Here is a 21,159-nt window from a genome sequence, read left to right on the forward strand (position 1 = left end):
CACCATTTTTTTTTGGCTTTCTCTGGGCACACTCCAGGGCCTCGATGTCTTTCTTGTATTGAGAGGCCCAAAACTGAACACAGTACTCGAGGTGCAGCCTCAGCAGAGCTGAGTACAGGGGAACAATCACCTCCCTGCTCCTGCTGGCAACTCTATTTCTGCTACAAGCCATTGGCTTTCTTGGGTCACCTGGGCACACTGCTAGCTCATGTTCAGGTCAGCATTGACCAACACCCTGAGATCTATATCCACCACACAGCTTTCCAAACACTCTGCCCCAAGCCTATAGTGTTGCTTGGGGTTGTTATGGCTGGAGTGCCACACTTGGTCTTGTTAAACTTAACCCTGTTGGCTTCAGCTCAGCAATCCAGCCTGTCCAGATTTCTCTGTATGGCTTTTCTACCCTCAGGTGGACAGACACTTCCTCCCAACTTGGTGTCATCTGCACATGTACTGAGGGTACGCTCAATTCCTTCATCCAGATCATTAATAAAGATATCAGACAGGGTAGGCCAGTACCAACCCCTGGGAAATGTCACTCGTTATTGGTCACCAGCTGGATTTAACTCCATTCATCACCACTCTCTGGATCCAGCCTTCCAGCCAATTCTTTACCCAGCAAAAGGTGTACATGTCCAAGCCATGGGCTGACAGCTTCCCAAGAAGAATACTGTGGGAGACAGTGTCAATGGCTTTGCTAAAGTGTAGGTAGACTACATATTGACATCCTTGCCCTCATCCACTAGGCGGATCACTTGATTGTACAAGGAAATCAGGTTGGTCAAGCAGGACCTGCCTTTCATGAAACAGTGATGGCTGGGCCTGATTCCCTGGTTGTCCTGTACATGTTGTGTGATCTCACTTGTGACGGTCTGTTTCATTAGCTTCCCCAGCACCAAGGTCAGGCTGGCAGGCCTGTAGTTCCCTGGATCCTCCTTATGACCTTTACTGAGTCACATTGGCAAGCTCTCCATTTGTCCAAGATCACTGATAGATGGTAGAAAGCACCTTGGCAATCACCTCTGCCAGCTCCCTCAGCACCATTGGGTGGATCTCATCTGGCCCCATGGACTTGTGACAGTACAGGTGGAGTAGCAGGTCTCTGTCTGTTTCTGTCTGAACTGGGGAGGTGGGGGAGGCTATTCTGTACGTCATCCCAGATTTTCAGGTCAGGAGGCTGAGTCCCCTGAACATAACTGGTCTGATCATGTGTCTCAAAAGACTGTGCAAGGAGAGGCAAACTTAGGTTCAAGTTAAGGGCCAGAAATGTACTAAGATCCCCTGGGTGACTGAGTTCCAGCTGTCTTTTCAGAAGCATTTGGTTTTCCCAGACTACCTTGCTGTTTTGCCATTGTATCTGGGTATGATACCAGGTAGCGAATCTTTTCTGGTGGAAACTTTAGAAGTTCTTTTGTATTTCATTTTATTCCTAAAATGTCTGTGTAAACCTAGTACAGAACTACTCTAGTCACCTTTGCAATGGAAGGCACATTTGAAATGCATGACCAGGATAGTTTTAATGTACCAAAAGATGATTTCCTAAGGATTATTTTAACTCTGCATCATGCAGCATGTAACTTAGGGACAGTAGCTAGTAGTTTTGGTCTAGCATGCCATAGATTTACAGCTGATAGCAGGACAGAAGGCTGTCTGTAATTGTTAATTTTTAGTTGGCTGATGTGCACTGCTGAATGATCCACATCAGCAATTGTAGTACTGACATCCCGTCTGTGTGTCAAAATATAATTTGTAGAAAGAAGAAAGTTTGCACTTTCCAGAATGAGCCAAGAAGTGATTTTTATGTGAGTCAGGGAAGATCATATAAGAATTGTTTGCATTTGAAGCTGTCACAAGACTATATAGATCAATCTGTGTCCGTGATAGAGGAACAGCAGGCACACAGGCTGGGGTGGGGGGGTGTCAATAGTTTATGGGTCAGTTCTGCCCAGTTCTGTGGGACCCATGGGCCCATGTCCTAGGAAAGGAAAAGCAGGAAGGGTAGGGAGATGGGAGATGGGCCTAAAAACAGAACAGCAGCAACAATCTGAGGAGGAAAGTTAATTTACTAAGTATATCAGAATGCAAGATAGCACAATATAATACAATATATAATTGAAACTGAGGCTAATAAATCAAATAAAATGAGAGAGTGTCCAAAACTGAAGGCCTTACTCTGAATTGAAGGTGAAATGGCTGGGGAGCACACCCAATAGCGAGACAGAAAGTGAGTCCTGTGACTTGCCAGAACCTTTATCTTCCCCTCTGAATGCAGAGTCCTTTGGGGTATGAAGTTCTCTTCTGAGAGCTAAGCATTTGGAAAATCTGTGGTTCATGGAAGTGGGGCATTAACTCTTAAACTCCCAGTGCTTTACATGATGTTATGGTGTGGAATGCCAATAACAAAAATCATAAAACCACAACAGAAGCAGAATGCATCTTTTGCTATTCATTCTGTTTCATAATATATAAAAATAATTTCTAATAATTCTAGCATACTTGCTAAGAATAAAATTTTAGATTTTGTTGTTGTTGTTGACATATTTATATTAATATGGAAAATTTTAATAGGACTTGTTTTCTGGGGTAGGTGGCAAGAGAGATAAAATTATACCACGTTATCAAGAGCAACTTCATGGTCCTCACTGGACAGTGACAGCTATTTCAGAAATTGTGCTTTTCAAGATTTATTGCAAGAAAAGCAGCTTTATATTTTGTGAGGAGTAGATCAAATCATTATTATACTGAGAAAACTTTTTTTCTGATTAAAGAAAACATACTTTCATCTTATGTATTATGCCATGTTAATAGTATGTTTCAGATAGATGTTTTTGCTACCAAGTCAAACATTTGACGAGGTGGTGGAGTCGCCATCCCTGTCAGTGTTCAAGAGGCGTCTGGATGAGGAACTATGAGATATGGTTTAGTGGCTTGTGGTAGCATTGGTAACGGGAGGACAGTTGGACTAGATGATCTTGTAGTTTCTTTCCAGCCTTCTGATTTCATGATTCTATGATTTTAATGCATAGTCTGCTTGATTTTTTTAAATAGAAAAACACAGTTTAAAGAGAAAAATGTACACAAATAACTTAAAAAAATAAATCTGACAACATATAATTGTTTCCCCTGTTGATGCTGTCATTACTTTGGATGGAATGTCCTATGCTGAAACTTGCTGAATTTAGTCTCATACAATCTGCATTTATTCTGTCAGTAATTCTCTTGGATGAATAATATAATAATTAGGATCATACTTGTATTCAAAATTATGTTTGATTGGAGAAATTTTTCTCTTAGAATCATCTTTTTACAATTTTTTTCCCCTCCTTTTATATTTTAGATATTGATGAATGTGAAAATGACTTCTACAATGGGGGTTGTGTCCATGAGTGCATCAACATTCCTGGCAACTACAGATGTACGTGCTATGATGGGTTCATGTTGGCCCATGATGGCCACAACTGTCTTGGTAAGTAGCGAGTGCTGGAAAGAAAGTTTTGTTTCATGGCTGTGGCAAGAGTCTGATGATTTGGTTGCATTTTATTTTGTAAAAAATCTGATTCAGATCCAATTGAAGAAGTTGAAATGCGTCCATTGACTCCAGAGTTGTTTAGACCAGATTCTTAAAGTTGGCACTCATCATCCTATCGTACTCCAGTCAGATTACATGTTCGTAACACTGGAGGTCAAGGTGGTGGGGGTTTTTACACAAAGCCTGTGCTGGATACTTGGGTTTCTTTTTTAAAAAAAGTAATCTGTCCTATTCACTTCAATATATTTTGCCTATTTCTTCCAAATTTTGTAATTCCAGTCATTTATTTAAAGCTCACTCCCCGCCCTTTTTTCCTTCTTAGGGTAACATATTTCAAGGATGTTCTGTATGAACATAGGTTACTAAGCATTAGAAGTGCAAATTTGTGTTGTTCCTTTGTTTGTTTTTATGAAGGAGTACTTGGATAATAAAACAAGGCAGAAGAGTAGTTATTAATAGATGTTTACAAATGGGATGGGCACAGTCCACTAACTTTATAAAAAGAGGTTCAAGATGTTAGTTGCTTCAGCAGTTTTTAGGATTTAGGTACCTGGAATTTTGATTCATGTTCATTGCTTTGTTTTAAATAGGTGGATCTTATCCAATGTACTCAAAAAAAAAAAACATGTGTTTTGTTTAAATTTCTTCACACCAATTACCTGGAAATGAACTCTGATCGCTACATCCAGTTTCTCATACCTGCTTGCTGGGTAGTCATTTTAGTTATAGCTTAGTGCCTAGTGACTATCTTTCTCATTATTCCCAATATAAGTGCGAGGAACACTGTTTGATGCAGTCCCAAATTCGTTTTGAGTTAATGTGCATAAAATAGTGCAGAAAAGGGATATTTCATCTGTGTTCTGCAGCACTTTTACTGTGGTAGAAACTGATGTTCTTTGCAAGAAAAATAAGGCAGTTATGTAGCAGAAATAATGATGTCCAGTAACATCAGTCTGCGCTCACTTAAGCTGTGTAACAACTAGAATTTCTGAGCAAATTTCTGCTTAGCCTTTTAATAGATGTATTTCATACTTCGTTCACTTTCAAATGAAGTAATATTTATTCAGATGGATTATACATCCTGACCATTGACAAGTTTTTGACACAAACTTCCAAATTTCATTTATCATAGAACAGACTAAATAGATTTATTTGTGTAAACCTGAGGTGGCCAAATGATTAATTGTGCAGGAGGTATTTCTTACAAAAAGAGCAGCCAGCCATTCATTTTCAAAAAAAAAAAAAAAAAAAGAAAGAAAAACTCTATTTATATTAATTTTCATACATATCTCTCAATAAAACAGGACAGCTATTTGGAATTCAAATAAATGTGTAGATATATTGTTTCTAACAGCTTGCTACTATCAAATTTGTTTCCATTTATTCCTGTAGAAGTAGGGAAAAATATACTAGCAATTGTGAACAGCAAAATGAGTGACCTGATAAAAGACGAACCTTTCAAACCTGTGGGATTATCTTGGACCCATGCTATGTTGTTCTTCTCTGATCATGCAAGATGCAGGCTGGATCCACAGAGATAAATGGATTTCTAATGTTCTTTTCATAGATTTCTACTTAAACACTTGGTTTTGACACAGATAAGGAAAAGACAATAATATAAACCACTGTGTTTAACAGGTGGCTCTGGTTCCAAGTATTGGTCCAAAGCTTACCAAGATAGTTGTGAGAATCATATTCACATTCTTGGAGCTAGCATTTTGTATTACTCCAAGAATGTTAGGAACATGTTTCCACTAGAAGAGATTCGGTGAACAGATGAGTGGGAATGACAGCAAAAGACTCTCCCAGCAAGTAACTTTAGGACACTAAAAGAGGTCACAGTTACCCTTTAATTTTGTTTCCTCAAATGCAGATTGAATACTTTCAACTAATGAATGGTCTTTGACAAAGCATTTGACACTGTCCTGCACAACATCCATGTCTCCACATTGGAGAAAGAGAGATGTGGCAGATGGACCACTTGATGGATAAGTAATTGGCTGGATAGTTGTGCTCAAAGAGTTGCTGTTAGTGGCTTGATGTCCAAGGGGGGTCAACAGGTGTTCCTCAGGGATCTGTATCACTGTTTAACATCTTTGTCAGCAACATGGACAGTGAGGCTGACTGAACTCTCAGTAAGTTTGTGGGTGACACCAAGATGAACACTGCAGTCAACACACTGGAAGGAAGAGATGCCATCCAAAGTGATCTTAACAGGCTCAGTAGGTGAGCCTGTGCAAACATCATATTATTCAAAAAAGGCCAAGGACACACACCTGGGGTAGTCCCAAATATGAATACAGGCTAGGTAATGAGTGGACAGAGCAGCCCTACGGAGAAGGACTTGGGGGTTCTGATGGATGAAGAGCTTAACATAAGCTGTCAGTGTACACTTGCAGCCCAGAAAGCCAATCATGTCCTGGGCTGCATCAGAAGAAGTGCAGCTAGAAGGTCAAGGAGGTGATTCTCCCCTTCCACTCCATCCTTGTGAGAATCTACCTGGTGTGTGTTCTGTCCAGCTCTGGGGCCCTCAGCACAAGGAAGGTGAGGGGCTGTTGGAGCAGGGAGACAGAGACTGCAAACATGATCAGAAGGCTGAAACACCTATCCTGTGAAGAAAGGCTGAGGGATTTGGTCGTGTTCAGCCTGGAGCAGATTCTGAGAAGACCTCATTGCAGTGCTTAAAAGGGGCCTACAGGAAAGCTGGGGATAGACTCTTTGTCGGGGAGTGTAGTGATAGGACAAGGGCAGTGGTTTTAAACCAAAAGAAAGGAAATTTAGATTAGATGTTAGGAAGAAGTTCTTCACTCAGAGGGTGGTGAGGCACTGGCACAGGCCGCCCAGAGAAGCTGTGGATGCCCCATTCCTGGTAGTGTTCAAGGCCACGTTGGATGGATCCCTGGGTAGCAAGGTTGTCCATGGCAGGGGGTAGGAACTGGGTGGTCTTGGAGGTCTCTTCCAACCCAACCCAATTCTGTATCCCAATAAAATAACTGCATTTCCTTAGAGGCACTGAAAAGAGAGTGAGGGCCCATTTCTCTTTCTTTCTTAGTTAAAATTTGCTAAGGATGAAAGTTTTAGGTCTCGGGCTGGACTTTATAATCTTAACAGTACCTTTGCAAACCCTTGTGTGACATGTTGTGAATTAACTCAGGTTAATTCAGGTTTTAAGACATTGTCCTTAGAAAAGAGAGAAGTTCAGATTTCTGCCATTGTTTGGTCCCTAGCTCTCTGCTTGTATTATCAGTTATACTGCCTGCTGAGATACCATGCTTATTCCCATGACCTCTTCAGTATCAGTTTTGAACAGGAATGCATTCTAGTCTTTCTATCCTGTAACAGTTCTATTTCCTTTCACTTAAACTACCAGAAGGAAGTAAATGTAGATGGCTGTTTTTAAGAGAACCCAGTATGGTTTTAAACCACTGTATTTGCATTTGTGAAATTAGGGTTTCTGTAACCCTGTGGAAAATTCACCCAGCATGCAAAATTTCATTTGTTTATGACAATTAATAGTTTTGGCTTTTTTTTTTTTTTTTCTCAGTGAAGAAATCAGGAACTTAAATAAATTGAAGCTTTGATGAGTACACTAATCTCCACCTTTTCTCTGAGAAATCACTTATTTTTCATAGGTTATAAGAAGTCGAAGAATTCTTTACAAAATCACTGATAATGTTTGCCATCTTTTATTGAATTATTTTACTGATATCAATTGTAACAGCTTCCCTACCCTCATCTACCCACACATACACTCTCTATAGGACTTCACAGAACTCTCAATGTGAAGATTGCTAATTAGGTACTATATCATATATTTTGTGTGACAACTCTATTCTATTTCCAAGAAAGAACACGCGATGTTCGATCAGCAAGCTGAAATTGTCTGTAGACAAATTAGGTAGTACTGCAGGATCTTGCATAGAATGACTTCGTTTCCACAGAATTTACATAAAAACCTATAAAACATACTGTAGGTTGATTTCGAACACTCTGCCTGAAACAATTTTTCATGTAGCACCACAGAAGTATGAGCTTGGGTGGAAGTCAATTTTCTGGGTCTGAACCAAGTTATACAATCCTTACTTCGCCCTCATATTTTGGTCTTGGAGACGTTATTGTTAGGGTCTGCTCTGTCATCACATGGGAAGCCAAGCAGCAGGAATTGTTAGGGAGAATTTGATTAACTAAGCATAAATGCCTCTGCCACTTGGAGAGTGCTGGACCTGACAAATGTGATGTGGGATCTATAGGAGTAGATCCGGAGTTTGAGCTATTGGCTAGATGGAATAATATAAGGAATCTAAATTGATGTCAGACTCCTGTATTTAGACAGCTGAATTGCTCTCTCAGTGACCTGTGTTGCATTTTATCATGTACACATCACCAGAAATACTGGTTTAAAAAATTTGAGATAGGAGGCCTAAAGACGGGAGTCAGTGGTAGTTCAGTGCTAAGCCTGCAGGCCATCTAGGAACCTTTGTGAAACAGCTTGTAATGGAGAAGATCTGCATCAGGATTTCTTTATGTATTGCTTGACTGAAGTCTGTACAAAATCTTAAACCTTCTTGTTCATGTTTGGATTCCTTTTCAAACATTTACTGGATGTTTTTCTAGTTATGTTAGTATAGAAAGATAATTACAATCTTCTTTGTAAATAACAAATGTGAAGTATTCACAACTAAGTAGATCAAATGTGGTTGACAGATTAAGTGTTTTTTCCCGAGTTCTTGTTTCAACATTTTTCTCTTTCTAATCAAGTGAAATTTCTTATTTATTTGTTGGGAGGAAGTGTTTGGTTAAGATTTCCTGGATAAAATTTGTGCTGAAAAATGTCCAAAATCATTCTCAGGGGAACTCAAACTTCTCAACTTGCTTTCTGTTTGACATTTTTATTGAGGAATTTCTCAAATATAACATGAAATGACACCATAGGGAATTCGAACTATGATGAGATCCTTGTCTATCTAAAATAATTTATTTTAGCAGTGTGATCACTTGGAATAGCAGTAGTTCTTTCTGGAAATTGCTCTAAATTCTGATCTACAGATGCAAAACTGATATTTGGTCTCATGCAATGGGCTTTCTTTATCATTCATTTGAAACCAGTTGTGAAATAGGTTTTCCTCTCTCATGTATGAAATACTGTTTTTTAATAAACAATTAGCTCAATGGTCCAGACATTCTTTCCTTTTTGACTGTTTTTTTTTCCATGATCTTACTGATAAATTGATTTTTCCTTCTTTGTGTCTTTTATATGTTGAGATATGCTATCAATTTCCGTTCTCTTTTGCCTTTAGGTTCCATTCTCTTTTGCCTTTAGGAGAGGTTATGACTTAACTGATCGTGATTCCTATTGCTATTACTATCAAACACATTACCCATGTAATTTATAGTAAATCAGTTTCTGCTCTCTGATAACTGGTGAAATCTGAATTTGCACTACACAGTATCAGGAGGTAAGACTTATTGCCTTTTAAACTAGTTATTCAATATGTACTCACCTCTGATTCAGGATGACACTGAAAGGTGTTCCTACTTTGCATAGATTTTTACTTCTTTGATGTAATATTCAGTAAGAAGACTGGACTTCTGTATATATCTTAGTGGATTATTAAGTTGAGGCCTCTAGCATCTGGACGTACTTGTACTGCATGTTTGTGTCTCATTGGAGCCTCATTGGAGACAGACAGCAGAATTGCTCCTTGACAGCAGGACTGCTAGAAAACATAGACTGAGACTGGTATTATAAACCTGAGTGTTGTGTGAAGTGAGATATACTACTGGTGGGGATGCCATAGAGGAGGCTTGAGAATTTGTCCTCCTTTTTGAAGAGAATTTCAAGGGACCTTTGTGTAGCTGCCATTCTAAAGGCACTGGAATGTACTCAGGAGGATAAGAGAATTTCCAGTGTTTTTGTTGCTCTTAGTTTATTTTCAAGCTATTGGGAATTGTTATATGGAAAGAAACCCTCTGCTCTTTAAGCAGTAGTAAGTCTTCAGCTCTTGCAGGACTGTTCAGTTTAATGCACTGCAGGTGGAAAAGGCCAAAAGAGAGCAGAGCAGTGATACTAATGTGTGCTCTAGAAAACCTGGCTGATGTCAAAAGAATGAAATAAAAGCTGTAGTTTGCTTCCATGGAAGAAAAGATGAAAAAGGAAGACACAATAATCATGAAGTCCAAAAAAGACTACTGCAAAGAACTGCAATTTTAATGATTAGTTTTCATAGACATGCCAAAGTGAATGAGGTAGTGTGGTAGTATTTGATTACTCCACGTGGGAAATTCAGAAAGAACACTGAATTATTTTTCCTTTGCCCTAAAGGATTCTTATGTGGAGTACCTCTATCTTACATTCATCTCTCTCCTACTGTATGAAAATGTAAGCATCCTAGGAGAGTATTATATGTTATGTTGGTCTGAAGCATTGCCAAAGAAGAGAATTTTAAGCTTATCACTAATAAACCAAGGGATTTATCCAGGAAAAGCTTAATGGAAACATTGCTGAAAGCTGTTCTTGCTGATACTCCCGAGTAAATCTTACAAAGTAATTCAGCATCTGAAAATAGAAAGTAGAAGAGAAGAGAATGTCCTGACTATGTGAGTGAGAAAGCTGAGAGCCTCACTTTGCAAAATTTTCTTGCTGAAGGGCTCACATATCAGCTGATACTCTAACTGTGCCAGACTGCCTGGAATTCATCCATCTCTGATCAGAATGTAAAAAAAGAAGTGTGTAAGAAGAATCTGTAGAAACAAAAGGTGACTGCCATTGATTCTTACATGAGAAAAACATGTAGTACTGCCTGCAAATTCTGCTTTTCTGTCCTTTTTACCTGAAAGCAGAGTTTTGTGTACATACAGTTAGAGAATTCTTCCTTAAACAGTTGACACAACTCATTGTTTTCTGTTTGTCAAGCCAAATCTGGGTGTAAAAAATATTTCATGTTAAAGGATGTTATTGCATGTAGTAATATTCTTCTGTTGCTTATCTAATCATAAGATACAGATGTGAATAGTTATGAAATACTATTCAGTTCTCTGTTTTTTGGAGGTTTTTTTTTTTGTTTCATTTTTATTTTCTCCTTAACTCTGATTTCTGATTGCCCCTTTTTAAAATAGGGAGTACACAATGTTTTTTCACAGAAGATTTCTTGCTTTTGTGTTCCGCTCATCTTTTCTTTCTTTTGAAGATAAGTAGAGGTCTTATGAAGTCCTCTGTTCTTTGTAATTTCTGTAATTATTAAGTGAGGTTATGAAAGTTTTAAACTCTTTTTATAGGCCATCAAACAAGATATAAAGGAGCTTGAACAAAATTTTTATCATGATCTATTTAGAGATATATTTATTTTGTTTATTGATTATCCCATCATATTAATTGCTATGACATGGGAGCATGTGTGAGCACTTTACAAATATTAATAGATTTATCCTCACCAACTCCTATAAGAGGAATAACTTTCATTGGTTTTATAGATGAGGAACCAAGGCACATGGATTAAGTGATTTCCTGATCTTTGCACAGGATGTCTGTGTGTCCGCAGCATAGCCAAGTGTAGAATTTCTGCCCTTCTCATTCCCTGTTTATACACTTTTATTGCAAATATTCTGTGTAACTTTGATTTCTCTTATTTACAGGAAAGTAACAGAATTACTAAATTTGACCATCTACAGTGTGATATCTCTATTAATCTTCTTGCATGTCATACTTCCTGGAAATAATTGATTTTGGAGATCCAGTGTGGCATGTGTTTCTTCAGCAGTTGATTCTGTGTCTTTGATTCAGAAGAGTCCTAGGAAACAGAGTGAATTTTAGATTATAAATAAGGCCAGGATTGCAAGCTCTGTAGTTTATTATGAATTGCATTGAGTTCACTGCAAGTGCTGAATGTTCATTCTGGTAGACAAGCACACAAGCACAGTGCCAGCTTGAATTCAGTAACGAAAATTTCAGTAGCAAGGTCCTGGTTATGTCCCCAGTCTCAAAGATGTGCTTTAGACCGAAGGCCTGATTTTCCAGTCTGAAAAGTGTACTTTACTGTTTTATTTGTCTGTTCTTAGGTGGTGTTTTGCCTTTCTTCATGAACAGTAATTGTCATATGAAGTCCCTAGTGGGAAAGAAGTAGGTAGCACTTTCCCTGAGAGCTACCACATCTGTTTCAGGACTGGTACTGATCTGCCAGGTTTGGCAGGTGGGGTAGAGCAATAGCACAGCAAGGCATTTGGGGGCCAGCAGCTAAAGAAGAAACCCCTGAGACAATCTAGGAGCAGATGGGCAGGATTTTAAGTAGCATCTGCCTGTTATAAAATGGGCTTTGGGATGCCAGTTTAGAATAAAAACTAGGCTCATGTTTGAATTGACATAATTTATTTTCTTCTGAGGTCTAAAGTTAGGGTGTAGTACCAAGTTCTTGTCTTGCTGTGTTGCTTTGAGATCTGCTGGCTTATTTTAAAAGAGAAGGAATTTCAAGCCTGACATGCAAGCTTAAGACCTGGCTGGGCAGCAGTAACAAACAATCTGATTCAGATTATGATAACATTAGTATTTATGCACGGGTATATATATAACAGAATCACTGAATGGTCTGTGCTGGAGAACACCTTAAAGCCCACCTGCTTTCAACCCTCCTGTTGTGGGCAGGGTCAGCTCCCACTAATCTGGTTGCCCAGGGCCCATCCAACTTTTTGTTTTTCTTTCAAAAACAAAAATGAAACACGAAAAGCCAAATGCACACACGCAAACAAGAACAACAAAAGCTAGCCAACACAACACTAAAACAGTTGGAACTCAAAATCTAATCTAGGTATTCTCCAACCTTAATTTATCTGAGCGTATACAGTAGATTGGGGGATTATGACCTAATGTGTCAATCAACATAAAGTGGGAGGAGAATTGAAAGTGTATGTAAAATCATTTCTAGATCTTTCAGATGCAAAATATTAAGAAGTGATATATAACTGATTAAGGGTTGCATAATCACTGGTGTGATTAAAGGGACCACTGCCTTTTTTTTAATTTAGCTTTAATTTTCTTCATTTCCAGACAGCTGCATGCAGTGTGTTGCTTCCTTGAACTGAAATTGCATGCTTATATTACTGAGGCTTATTTTTCTTCATGTTTCCTAGCAGTTCAAATAATTTTTTTTTTTTAATGTGAAGATTTCTAATAAAAAACTAAACAACTTTTGGAAAGTTAGGGTTTTTTTTTATGTTTCATAAAAACAACTGTGTTAAAAAGAAGCTATGAAATGGTCCGCTTCCTTCTCCATCTATCAGTTTTCCTTGCCCTTCCTTTCTAACCCCAGCAGACTCTTAGGTGAGTTGACAGTACTGTCCTCCTCTGGAACTTCAACAGGGCTTCTGGCAACTTTATCAGTCACAAACTCTTACAGATTTTCATGGTTGCTAATTTTAAACTTCTTGGCAGGCAGAGGAAGACTGAATAAACCAAATAGCTTTCTTTTTGCAACTCTTCATTTTTTAAAAAATACATGCAAAGTTATGATGTTGTTTTTTTTGTTGTTGTGGTTTGTTTTAGAGAAAGTTATTTACTTATCTAAATCTTGAAGCTCATTTTCAGTGGTTCCAGTGAGAGTTTTGCTTGAGCAGAACTTTGCAATTCAGTAGTTTTGTGTCTTAAAAAGAGGGAAGCCAAACTTCAAAATCAGGGCTTAGTGCTTGAATAATACGGGGATCTATTTTGCACTGAAGAGACCCAGGCACAGGATAAGAATGGGGTCCTCTATAAAATACATTTAAAGAGTGAGTGAAAAAAGTGTTGAAGTGAAAGCTTTAACGATAGAAATATCTGTGTTCTTTAAAAATTTATGCATTGTTTACTTCTGTGGTGAGTGACAGTGACTGGGTCCTTGAAGTCTAATAAAAACTTTAGGATTAGGGGACTCTTGCCAGTTAGGGCCCAGAGATACAAATCCACTGACCCTCCTCTGAACAGGCTGAGTACCTTCACAAAAAGCCACACTGCAAGTTGCTCAATGTTAGTCTCTGATGCATGCTACTAGGATGAAAAACGTCAGGTCATTTTTGATGTTCTTCAGATGTAGGCCTGAATAAGAAAGAGAGTTGCTTTCTGATATGTTTTGTCAGGGAACTAATTGTCATTCTATTACTGTTTTCAGATTTTTTGTCAGTCATACTGTATGTGTGTAATGTCTGTACATTAGATGAGGGATAAGAACTGTGATTCATCACAGCAATGTAAACTATCTGGTCTCTGGTACTGTGGCATCATCTGGTTTTATAACGTGTACTGTGTCCTGTAATGTCTTCTGCTAACTGAATATGAAGTGCCAAGCAAATATTACTAGGTAGGATGATAAGTAAATGTTCTATAGACAACTGCAGTAGATTTTAACATATAACTTTTGTATACAGATGTTTACTTCAGTTATTTGGTTGCCTGCATGTTGTGAGAGTCTGGATAGCGTAAATGGTAGCAAACAGTCCTAGAAATAAATCTCTTTAGAGATAGGATTTTAGCTAACATATTAATTACGATGATTACTTACTCCTCTAAACCTCACTTACTTTTATGGCACCTTGTAATGATAGAAGTTTCCAGTCTCTGAACTGTTGTAGCTTCCTCCCATGATGGTAGATTCCATGATGGACACATGATAATCATTGTCATTGTGTTCGTATACAAATTAGAATAACATTTAACTGCCATCACTTACTTGAAATGTCCTAGGCTGTGATTTTCTCTAATGGAGTTTAAATCACATAAATGATCCATCTATACTGACTTTGAAGTCACTAGAGAAAAATAGGTATTTGGGGTGTGTGACTGCTCACATCCTGAAGTATGTCTTTGCAAAGGCTGCTCCAAAAGTAATGTCTCCTGTTTTATTATGGCCCATGGTGGCAGAGGTGGATATTGGTGGTATGTCAGTAGAGGCTGAAACTTCCCACCAATGTTCAGTTTGATTTTGTTGCTGTGTGATAGATGGCAGCAGAGGGGCAGTCTGACAAATGCCATCTGACGTGGAAATGCATATGAAGCAAAGGTGTGTCAATGAACACCTCCACGTGGAAAAAATGGTACCTATTAACATTCATTGATACTTAGTGAACATTTATGAAAAGCAAACAGTGGATGTGAGCACAGTGAGGTGGTGGGTAGTGCATTTCAGCAGTGACAAGCCATGTTCCAAAACAGTGATGGGAAAGACAAGCCATGTTCCAAACAGCCATGCAGTCTGTTGTTCATCATTGATGGAAATGCATAGCTAATAGTGATGACTGTGTTGAAAAGGAGTATTCTGTAGCTAAGAATTTACTCTATCAAATAGTGCTATTGTGCTCTTTGTATCTGTTGCCTAATTTCCATGGAAATAAATAGGAAGAATTACATTTAGAGCTGCCTACATACTGTAATTCAGATGAACTGCTCCCCTTTTTTTTTGGCATATGCAATTTGGTGGAATTCTGTTAACACTTTTGGAAATAGAATTGTTCTAGGAAGTTTAGAGCCCCAAACTGGAAAGTAATTTTGAAATTTTGAATGAAAGTTCAGGTTCACTCAAGAAATCTGATAAAAATAAGGAATTCTCATTGTTGGCATTGTTGACAGAAAGCCCTCTGATATCCAGATGTCTCTGAAGCTAGGATCCAAATACACTGCTTTGGTATGAAATCCTGCTTTTTCTATCGATAGCTTTTTTACTGTTATTTTTAGTCTGTATGAAAGTTTTTTCTCTCCAAAATATTTTAATGTTTGATCATCTGGCATTAATCTTTTGTGTTCAGATGACATACAACTTTCTTTATGTGTTAATTTGCAGTATGTTTGCTTTCTTAAGCCAATTGATCTGAGAAGTACTGAAATGAGACAGTATAAATCAGTGTAGACCTGAAGTTTTTTTGTTAGGTATGGGGAAATAATCAAAAGTGTAGAATAAATCTCAGTTGCTGTCAACTATGAAGTTAGATTCTCAGACTGTCATAATAAATTAAGAAACTGGGAGCTATGTGACAGCAACATCAATCTTATTCTCTTGTTTCTGCAAGTCTTCTTGTTGTCTGAGTTTTTTTTTTTTTTAATACTCGCTCCCTGGAGGAGGTTATCAATCACCATGAAGATTTCTCTACATGGAACACTCAGGAAAGTGAACAGTAATCAGCTTAGAGTGTGAGGTTAATAGGTATAAGCTGAATCAGTCCATACTGACATTCTTGTTTGGTCCAATGTAGTTTTAGATAGCTGTATCTTAGTTCAGCAAACAAAGTCAGACTTTTATTCTGGGTTATGCATCCTTCTTTACCTTATTTGTATTGACTTCATATCTTTTCTTACTTCATCTCAACTTTCTAAAGACATTCTAAAAAATTTTTAAGCTGATATGGCCTATACTGATGTATACCTGAAGATAAATGCTATGAACTATATTAAAATAAACCAGAACTTTGGGAGCCATGCCGTGTATAGATCTTATGTAAAGCAAAGGAGACTATACATTCACTAGAAGGTATAGGATTTCAGCCTATTATATGTCTCACCCCAAGAAATTATGTAGATCCAGTTAACAAACCAAATTCTTATAGACTACAAAAAGAAATCAGACAAAGTGGAGACCACCAAAGTTCTGTGGTCTGTGATTCCAAATACAGTCACTGGTATTATATTGTGCTCTAGAATGGAATCAGTTCTTAACAATAGTGATTAATGAAAATCGGCACGATTTAGATAATTTAGATAAAGTCAAGAGATAACCATCGAGAATAATAACTGCATAACTGCTTCCTTTGTGGGTGTCCAACCATTTGCCTTGCCTAGGCTACACTGAAGAAGAAGAATTGTCTTGGGCCACATATAAGACATATAATATAGTCCGTACATATAAGTAACAAAACCTATTTTATTTTTTTAGATTTAGAGTCCCCTGTGTTCCTGATAGATAACAAAGAAAACCACCCCATTCCTCTGAACATTTCATTAATTTAATCTTTTCCTTAGTCTTTATTGCCAGTGCCGAGGAAGAAAATGCTTCTTGTACAAACCTTGAGAATGTTACTAACTTGAATTGAAAGTAGTTTTGTTTTTCATTTAAAGTTATGTGGTTCTTTTTGGTTTGTTTTTTTGTTTGTTTGTTTGTTTTTTGAGAAAATAAGCGAAACAGAAGAATAGTCTTGGGTTAAATCCAAAGCAGATTGTTCTGATCGTGGCAGGGTCTCTAAGTTATATGCAAAAAGAAGCAGGTATAAGCAGTAGTTAACCTAGAAGAAGGATATAAAATATTGCTTCAGCTCAGACTGTAGCAGTTAATAACACTCTAGGGAAAGCCCAGAGGCAAGACAAGGTAAGATATGAAAATAGACTGGATAATTTACTCAAATTGTATCAACATTTTTCTTCATTTGATCAGGACTGCTGTTTGTTTGCATCTATAATCCAGCATTGAAATTCTGAGTGCCCTACATGCAGCTGAACATCTCTGAGAACTGCTAGCTTACTGCTAAGAGGGCTATGACTGTCCAAGCCTCAGTGATGTCAAGCTGAAGGTTGCTGGCATTCCCTAGAGAGTGACACTGTAGATGAAAAAAATAGGATCAGATTTATATAAAATTATTTTAAAACTGTGTGTTGAAGGAATTAATAACATTTAAAAATAGTTGATGGAGAACTTTGTTGTGTTTAGGCATTGCTGGCAAGAAGCCACAGTGTGCACTGTCTAAAAATCAGGCGTGATTACCAAATAAAAAGACAGAAGCTCCAGGTAAGATGTCACACAAAGAAGGTTGGATGTTTATTTTGGAAATGCTAAAAGCTATGAAAAGGGGCTTTGCTTTCTTAAAATGACAGTGGTGCCCAGCTGTTTGAGAATGGAGTAGGCAAGTGACGTCAGGAGACTTGAACTCAGTGCAACAGTGGCGCAATGTCCATGAAGCTGTTTACTTCTGCTGAGCAAAGGGCAGGCATCACACACGGCAGAGCTGAGTTCCGGCATTACATGAGTGTTCCCTGTGCTACAGATAGCAAATCAGTCTGTTTTACTGAGATGTATATACAAAATCATGGGTCTTTAGATTCAAATTTAAGATCAAAATACCTTAATATAATAAACCAAATATTATCCCAGCAAGTTGAATGCATTTCAGGAAAACTGAATTATTATTTCCACCTCACATGCAGATTTGGCTGCATTTATGGTTGGTGTAAGTAGTGATTTCAATAGATGAAGTATATTATTACCAAAGCTGTGGGAACAACATGAAAAAAATCCTTCAAGTTATTGTCTGTAAAAGGCATCTATTACAGCCATGTTTACACTCCGTTTGTAGAGTGAAATTCAGGGAATGCCACTGAGTGGTACAAAATAGCTACAGAAAAAATGTTTCAAGCATTTGATTTCACACATCTGTAATTGCAGAGGCCTAGTCTGTGTGTGTTCAGGTGCTAGGTAATCATGAGATATGGGATTTTCTGGGACAGATTAGGAGCATCATGTTTGGCCTATTTTACATGATAATAGAATGGTTCTAGGGAAATCTGGTATTTTATAATATCCATTGATCATTTTAGAGCGATTTTAGTATTCATCATCAAAAGTGTTCTTGTTTTTTTGTTGTTGCTGTTTTTTTTCTGGAAAATGTGCTTTATTTGTCAGGGAAAGATAATTTTCCTCACTTTGTTTTTTTAATTTGTACTCTAGTAAACACTGTCTGCTGTTGAATCTGTTTTTTTTTTCAAGTGAATTTTTTTCTCAGCAAAGGCTCTCTTGAAGTTTTCTTTAACCATATTAGTGAAGTACTCAGTTGAGGGGTTGGTGTTCTTTTTCCTTTTCTTCATCATCACATTTTTGTTTGTTTCTGAAGGTGGAGGGCAAAAAACAGAATTTTTGCCTTTTGTGTAAAAAGTGGAAAATTTGAGATGTGCTTTTAAATTCTTGGTGAAGGCTGATGTCAGAACTGAAGATGCAAATCCATGTGTATAGGTATTGGTGTCTGTTTCTTCTAATGCTCCCCTTAGTGTGCTCATACAGAGTTGATCTAAGAAAGTTGGTTTGACAGTTATTTCAGTCAGCAATGATTCCTGTTTTCATAGTCCCCTCAGCTGATGCAATGTGTCAGCTTCTCATCATTAACATGTTGCTACATGTGTGATCATTCCAGCAGAAGTGCCTACCTACATCAGCTCACCTGATTGCATGTGCTTAGCACCTGTGTGGCAGATTTACTCTTCAAGCTTCCAGAGCAATCCTGAAATTAGATCTTCCAAGACACCCATTTCAATAGAGCCTCATGGTGCATGGAGGGAATGGAATACAGAAGTGAGAATGTGTTTCATATATTGCTGTCGTTAACATTAATTGCTAGAAATGGTTAGTTTTATATGTAATATACTGAAGTAATTTGAATGATCTCTGCAGTAATATTTTTGTGTAGCTATAGCTTAAGATCGATGAGGTAGACACCAGAAGGTCAAGGAGAATCTGTAAGATTAAGAAAGATACAGAAAAGGCAAGTAGGGAATGATTAACTGTTTCTCACCATAATGGCATTAGGGGACATGCTTGCAATCAGGCCATAAAACATCAAGTTTGAAGCAAAAAATGTACTGTATGTAACTCAGTTAAATTGCAGGAGTATTTGCCCCAGCATGTTGGGTACAGAAGGGTTTAGAAGAATTCACAGAGGAAAGGTCTGTCAGAAGCAATGACCAGCTAGTGGTTTAGGAACATCAGTAGGTATATGATCGCTGAAAACAGGAAGGCATGTACGCTATAGGTGTGTCCCATCTGTATACTTTCCTATGTGTCCACTATAGGGCAGCATTAGAGATGGGATGTTGGGTTAAATGTATAGGAATACCTATGACTATGGTAAATGAAGGAATGTGATTTTTATGAGATTTTCAGTCTGCTTGCTGATTACAAATATTCATATTATAATGATTTTAAACTTTCAGAATTAGATCTTCATGTTTTTTGAGCTTGACATTGCTAGTAATTTCTCTTACAAATACATATATCCTTAATGGTATTTGATTGCTAACTTTTGAGAAAAGTCTGAGAATAGTGCTATCAGTAGTTCATCTCTCTATTGCAGTGTTCTGCTTATTGAAATATTTTAAAGAATCATGTAAAATTCATAGGATTGGCTCCCTGGCTCACGAGTCCTATTTTCAGAAGTCTCCAAAAAATGCAGTGATAAGTGAATTATGCCATTGCTCCTAAATGCTTTGGAGCCTTCGAAGATTAAACTCAGATTTCTGAGGGGCTTGAGTGCTTGAGAATTCAGACATGAAAGAGAAATGTCAGAAGAGGGGAAGAAGATCATGGAAGGAATTGGGCAGTGGACATCCTGTTCTTGTCATTTACTCTATATAACGTTACCACTTCTGTATCTTCCTGCTTGTGGTTTTGGTTTCAGGTACCCTTAGCAGACCTTTGTCCCGCATATCCAGAGAGGACATTTGGTCCAAATAGCTTCTTTAGGCCAAATACTGAGGGAAGCTTGGAGCCAGATCAGGGTGAAATACCAGTGGAGCTAGTTTGAAAAGTTCATCAGATAAATTAGATGAGAAACTGAAAGTATTTGTTTATTTAATAAACAAAGCATCCGTGTTTATCAGCTGTAATGTTTCCTACTCTTTGATAGTGTTCCACACTGCTGTTCTCATATGACTAAGGTACACAACACAAGTTTGATTATTTGAAGGCAGTGGGCCACAAACCTAGAGGTCTTATGCAAATTCAGGTATGTGTTAATTAGCATCATGCTTCTGATCTATCTATCTATCTATCTATCTATACATGCACATATACATTTGTATATATACATACTTCATCTCTCCCATTTGAAAGATAATACTCCTTTCCCAGCCTCTCCCTGAGCTAACCTTACCCTTACTCCTTATTGTCCTTGGTGATGACTGGCCAATTTGAAGTCCAGGTCTCCCTGGATACACTCTTGTTTAAGCCCTGTATATTTAATTCTAGCTTCTGTGCTGATTGCCATTCTAGTTATGTATTTGTGTAGATAAGAAGTAGCTAAAGGCTATAGAAATTGAGCTTCTGTTTTCTAGATGCGTCCATCAAGTACCATCAATGTATTTGACAGACACAATAATGGGATGGTTCTTTGAGAAGAGTGTTAAAGAGAGAATAGTGCTTAAGGACATGTATTTACTTTCTCCTAGTTTTTTCCTCTATTTGAGGATGAGAGCTGGGGCAGATTATGTAGGATAACCATCTGAGCTCAGCTCAAGTGAGAACCTTTCTTCATCTTTTTGTGAGTCTGGATTAAGGTAGCTTGCAGAAACCTTGTTCCAACTTCCTCTTTGGGGTCATCGGTAGCGTTCTGAGATCCGGCTATCCCATAAGTGGTGCATAATGAATTCTGGGAGCCAGTGCACTGTCAGGTGGTGAGGCCAACCTAGATGAGAGAACTTAGGTCTGATAAAGAGCCTAGGAAATGAATTTGATTTTCCAGATATCAGTTTAAGAGAAGAGAGAACTGCATTCACTGCCTCAAGGCTGCTGTCCTCCAGGTACTGGTTCTCAGTAAGATGAGCAGTGTCAGCTGATCTTATGCAAAAGGTTGCCAAAGAAAAGATGTCTGCTCTGAAAACCATGTTTTTTTAAGGAGTAATAAGAAATGTGAGCTGTGTATTC

General features: G+C 37.9%; 1 protein-coding gene across 1 annotated transcript in view; it reads left to right on the forward strand.

The window, feature by feature from the left end:
- SCUBE1 (signal peptide, CUB domain and EGF like domain containing 1) overlaps nucleotides 1–21,159 on the forward strand; it is a gene marked incomplete at both ends in the record, with an annotated part of 198,780 nt that overhangs the window by 30,190 nt on the left and 147,431 nt on the right. The window contains one exon of the mRNA XM_079545374.1: nucleotides 3,338–3,466. Within this exon, the coding sequence (XP_079401500.1) occupies nucleotides 3,338–3,466 (129 nt within the window). The remainder of the gene's footprint in view (nucleotides 1–3,337; nucleotides 3,467–21,159) is intronic.

Source organism: Tetrao urogallus, assembly GCF_951394365.1.
Source record: "Tetrao urogallus genome assembly, chromosome: 1".
NCBI classification, from domain to species: Eukaryota; Metazoa; Chordata; class Aves; order Galliformes; family Phasianidae; genus Tetrao; species Tetrao urogallus.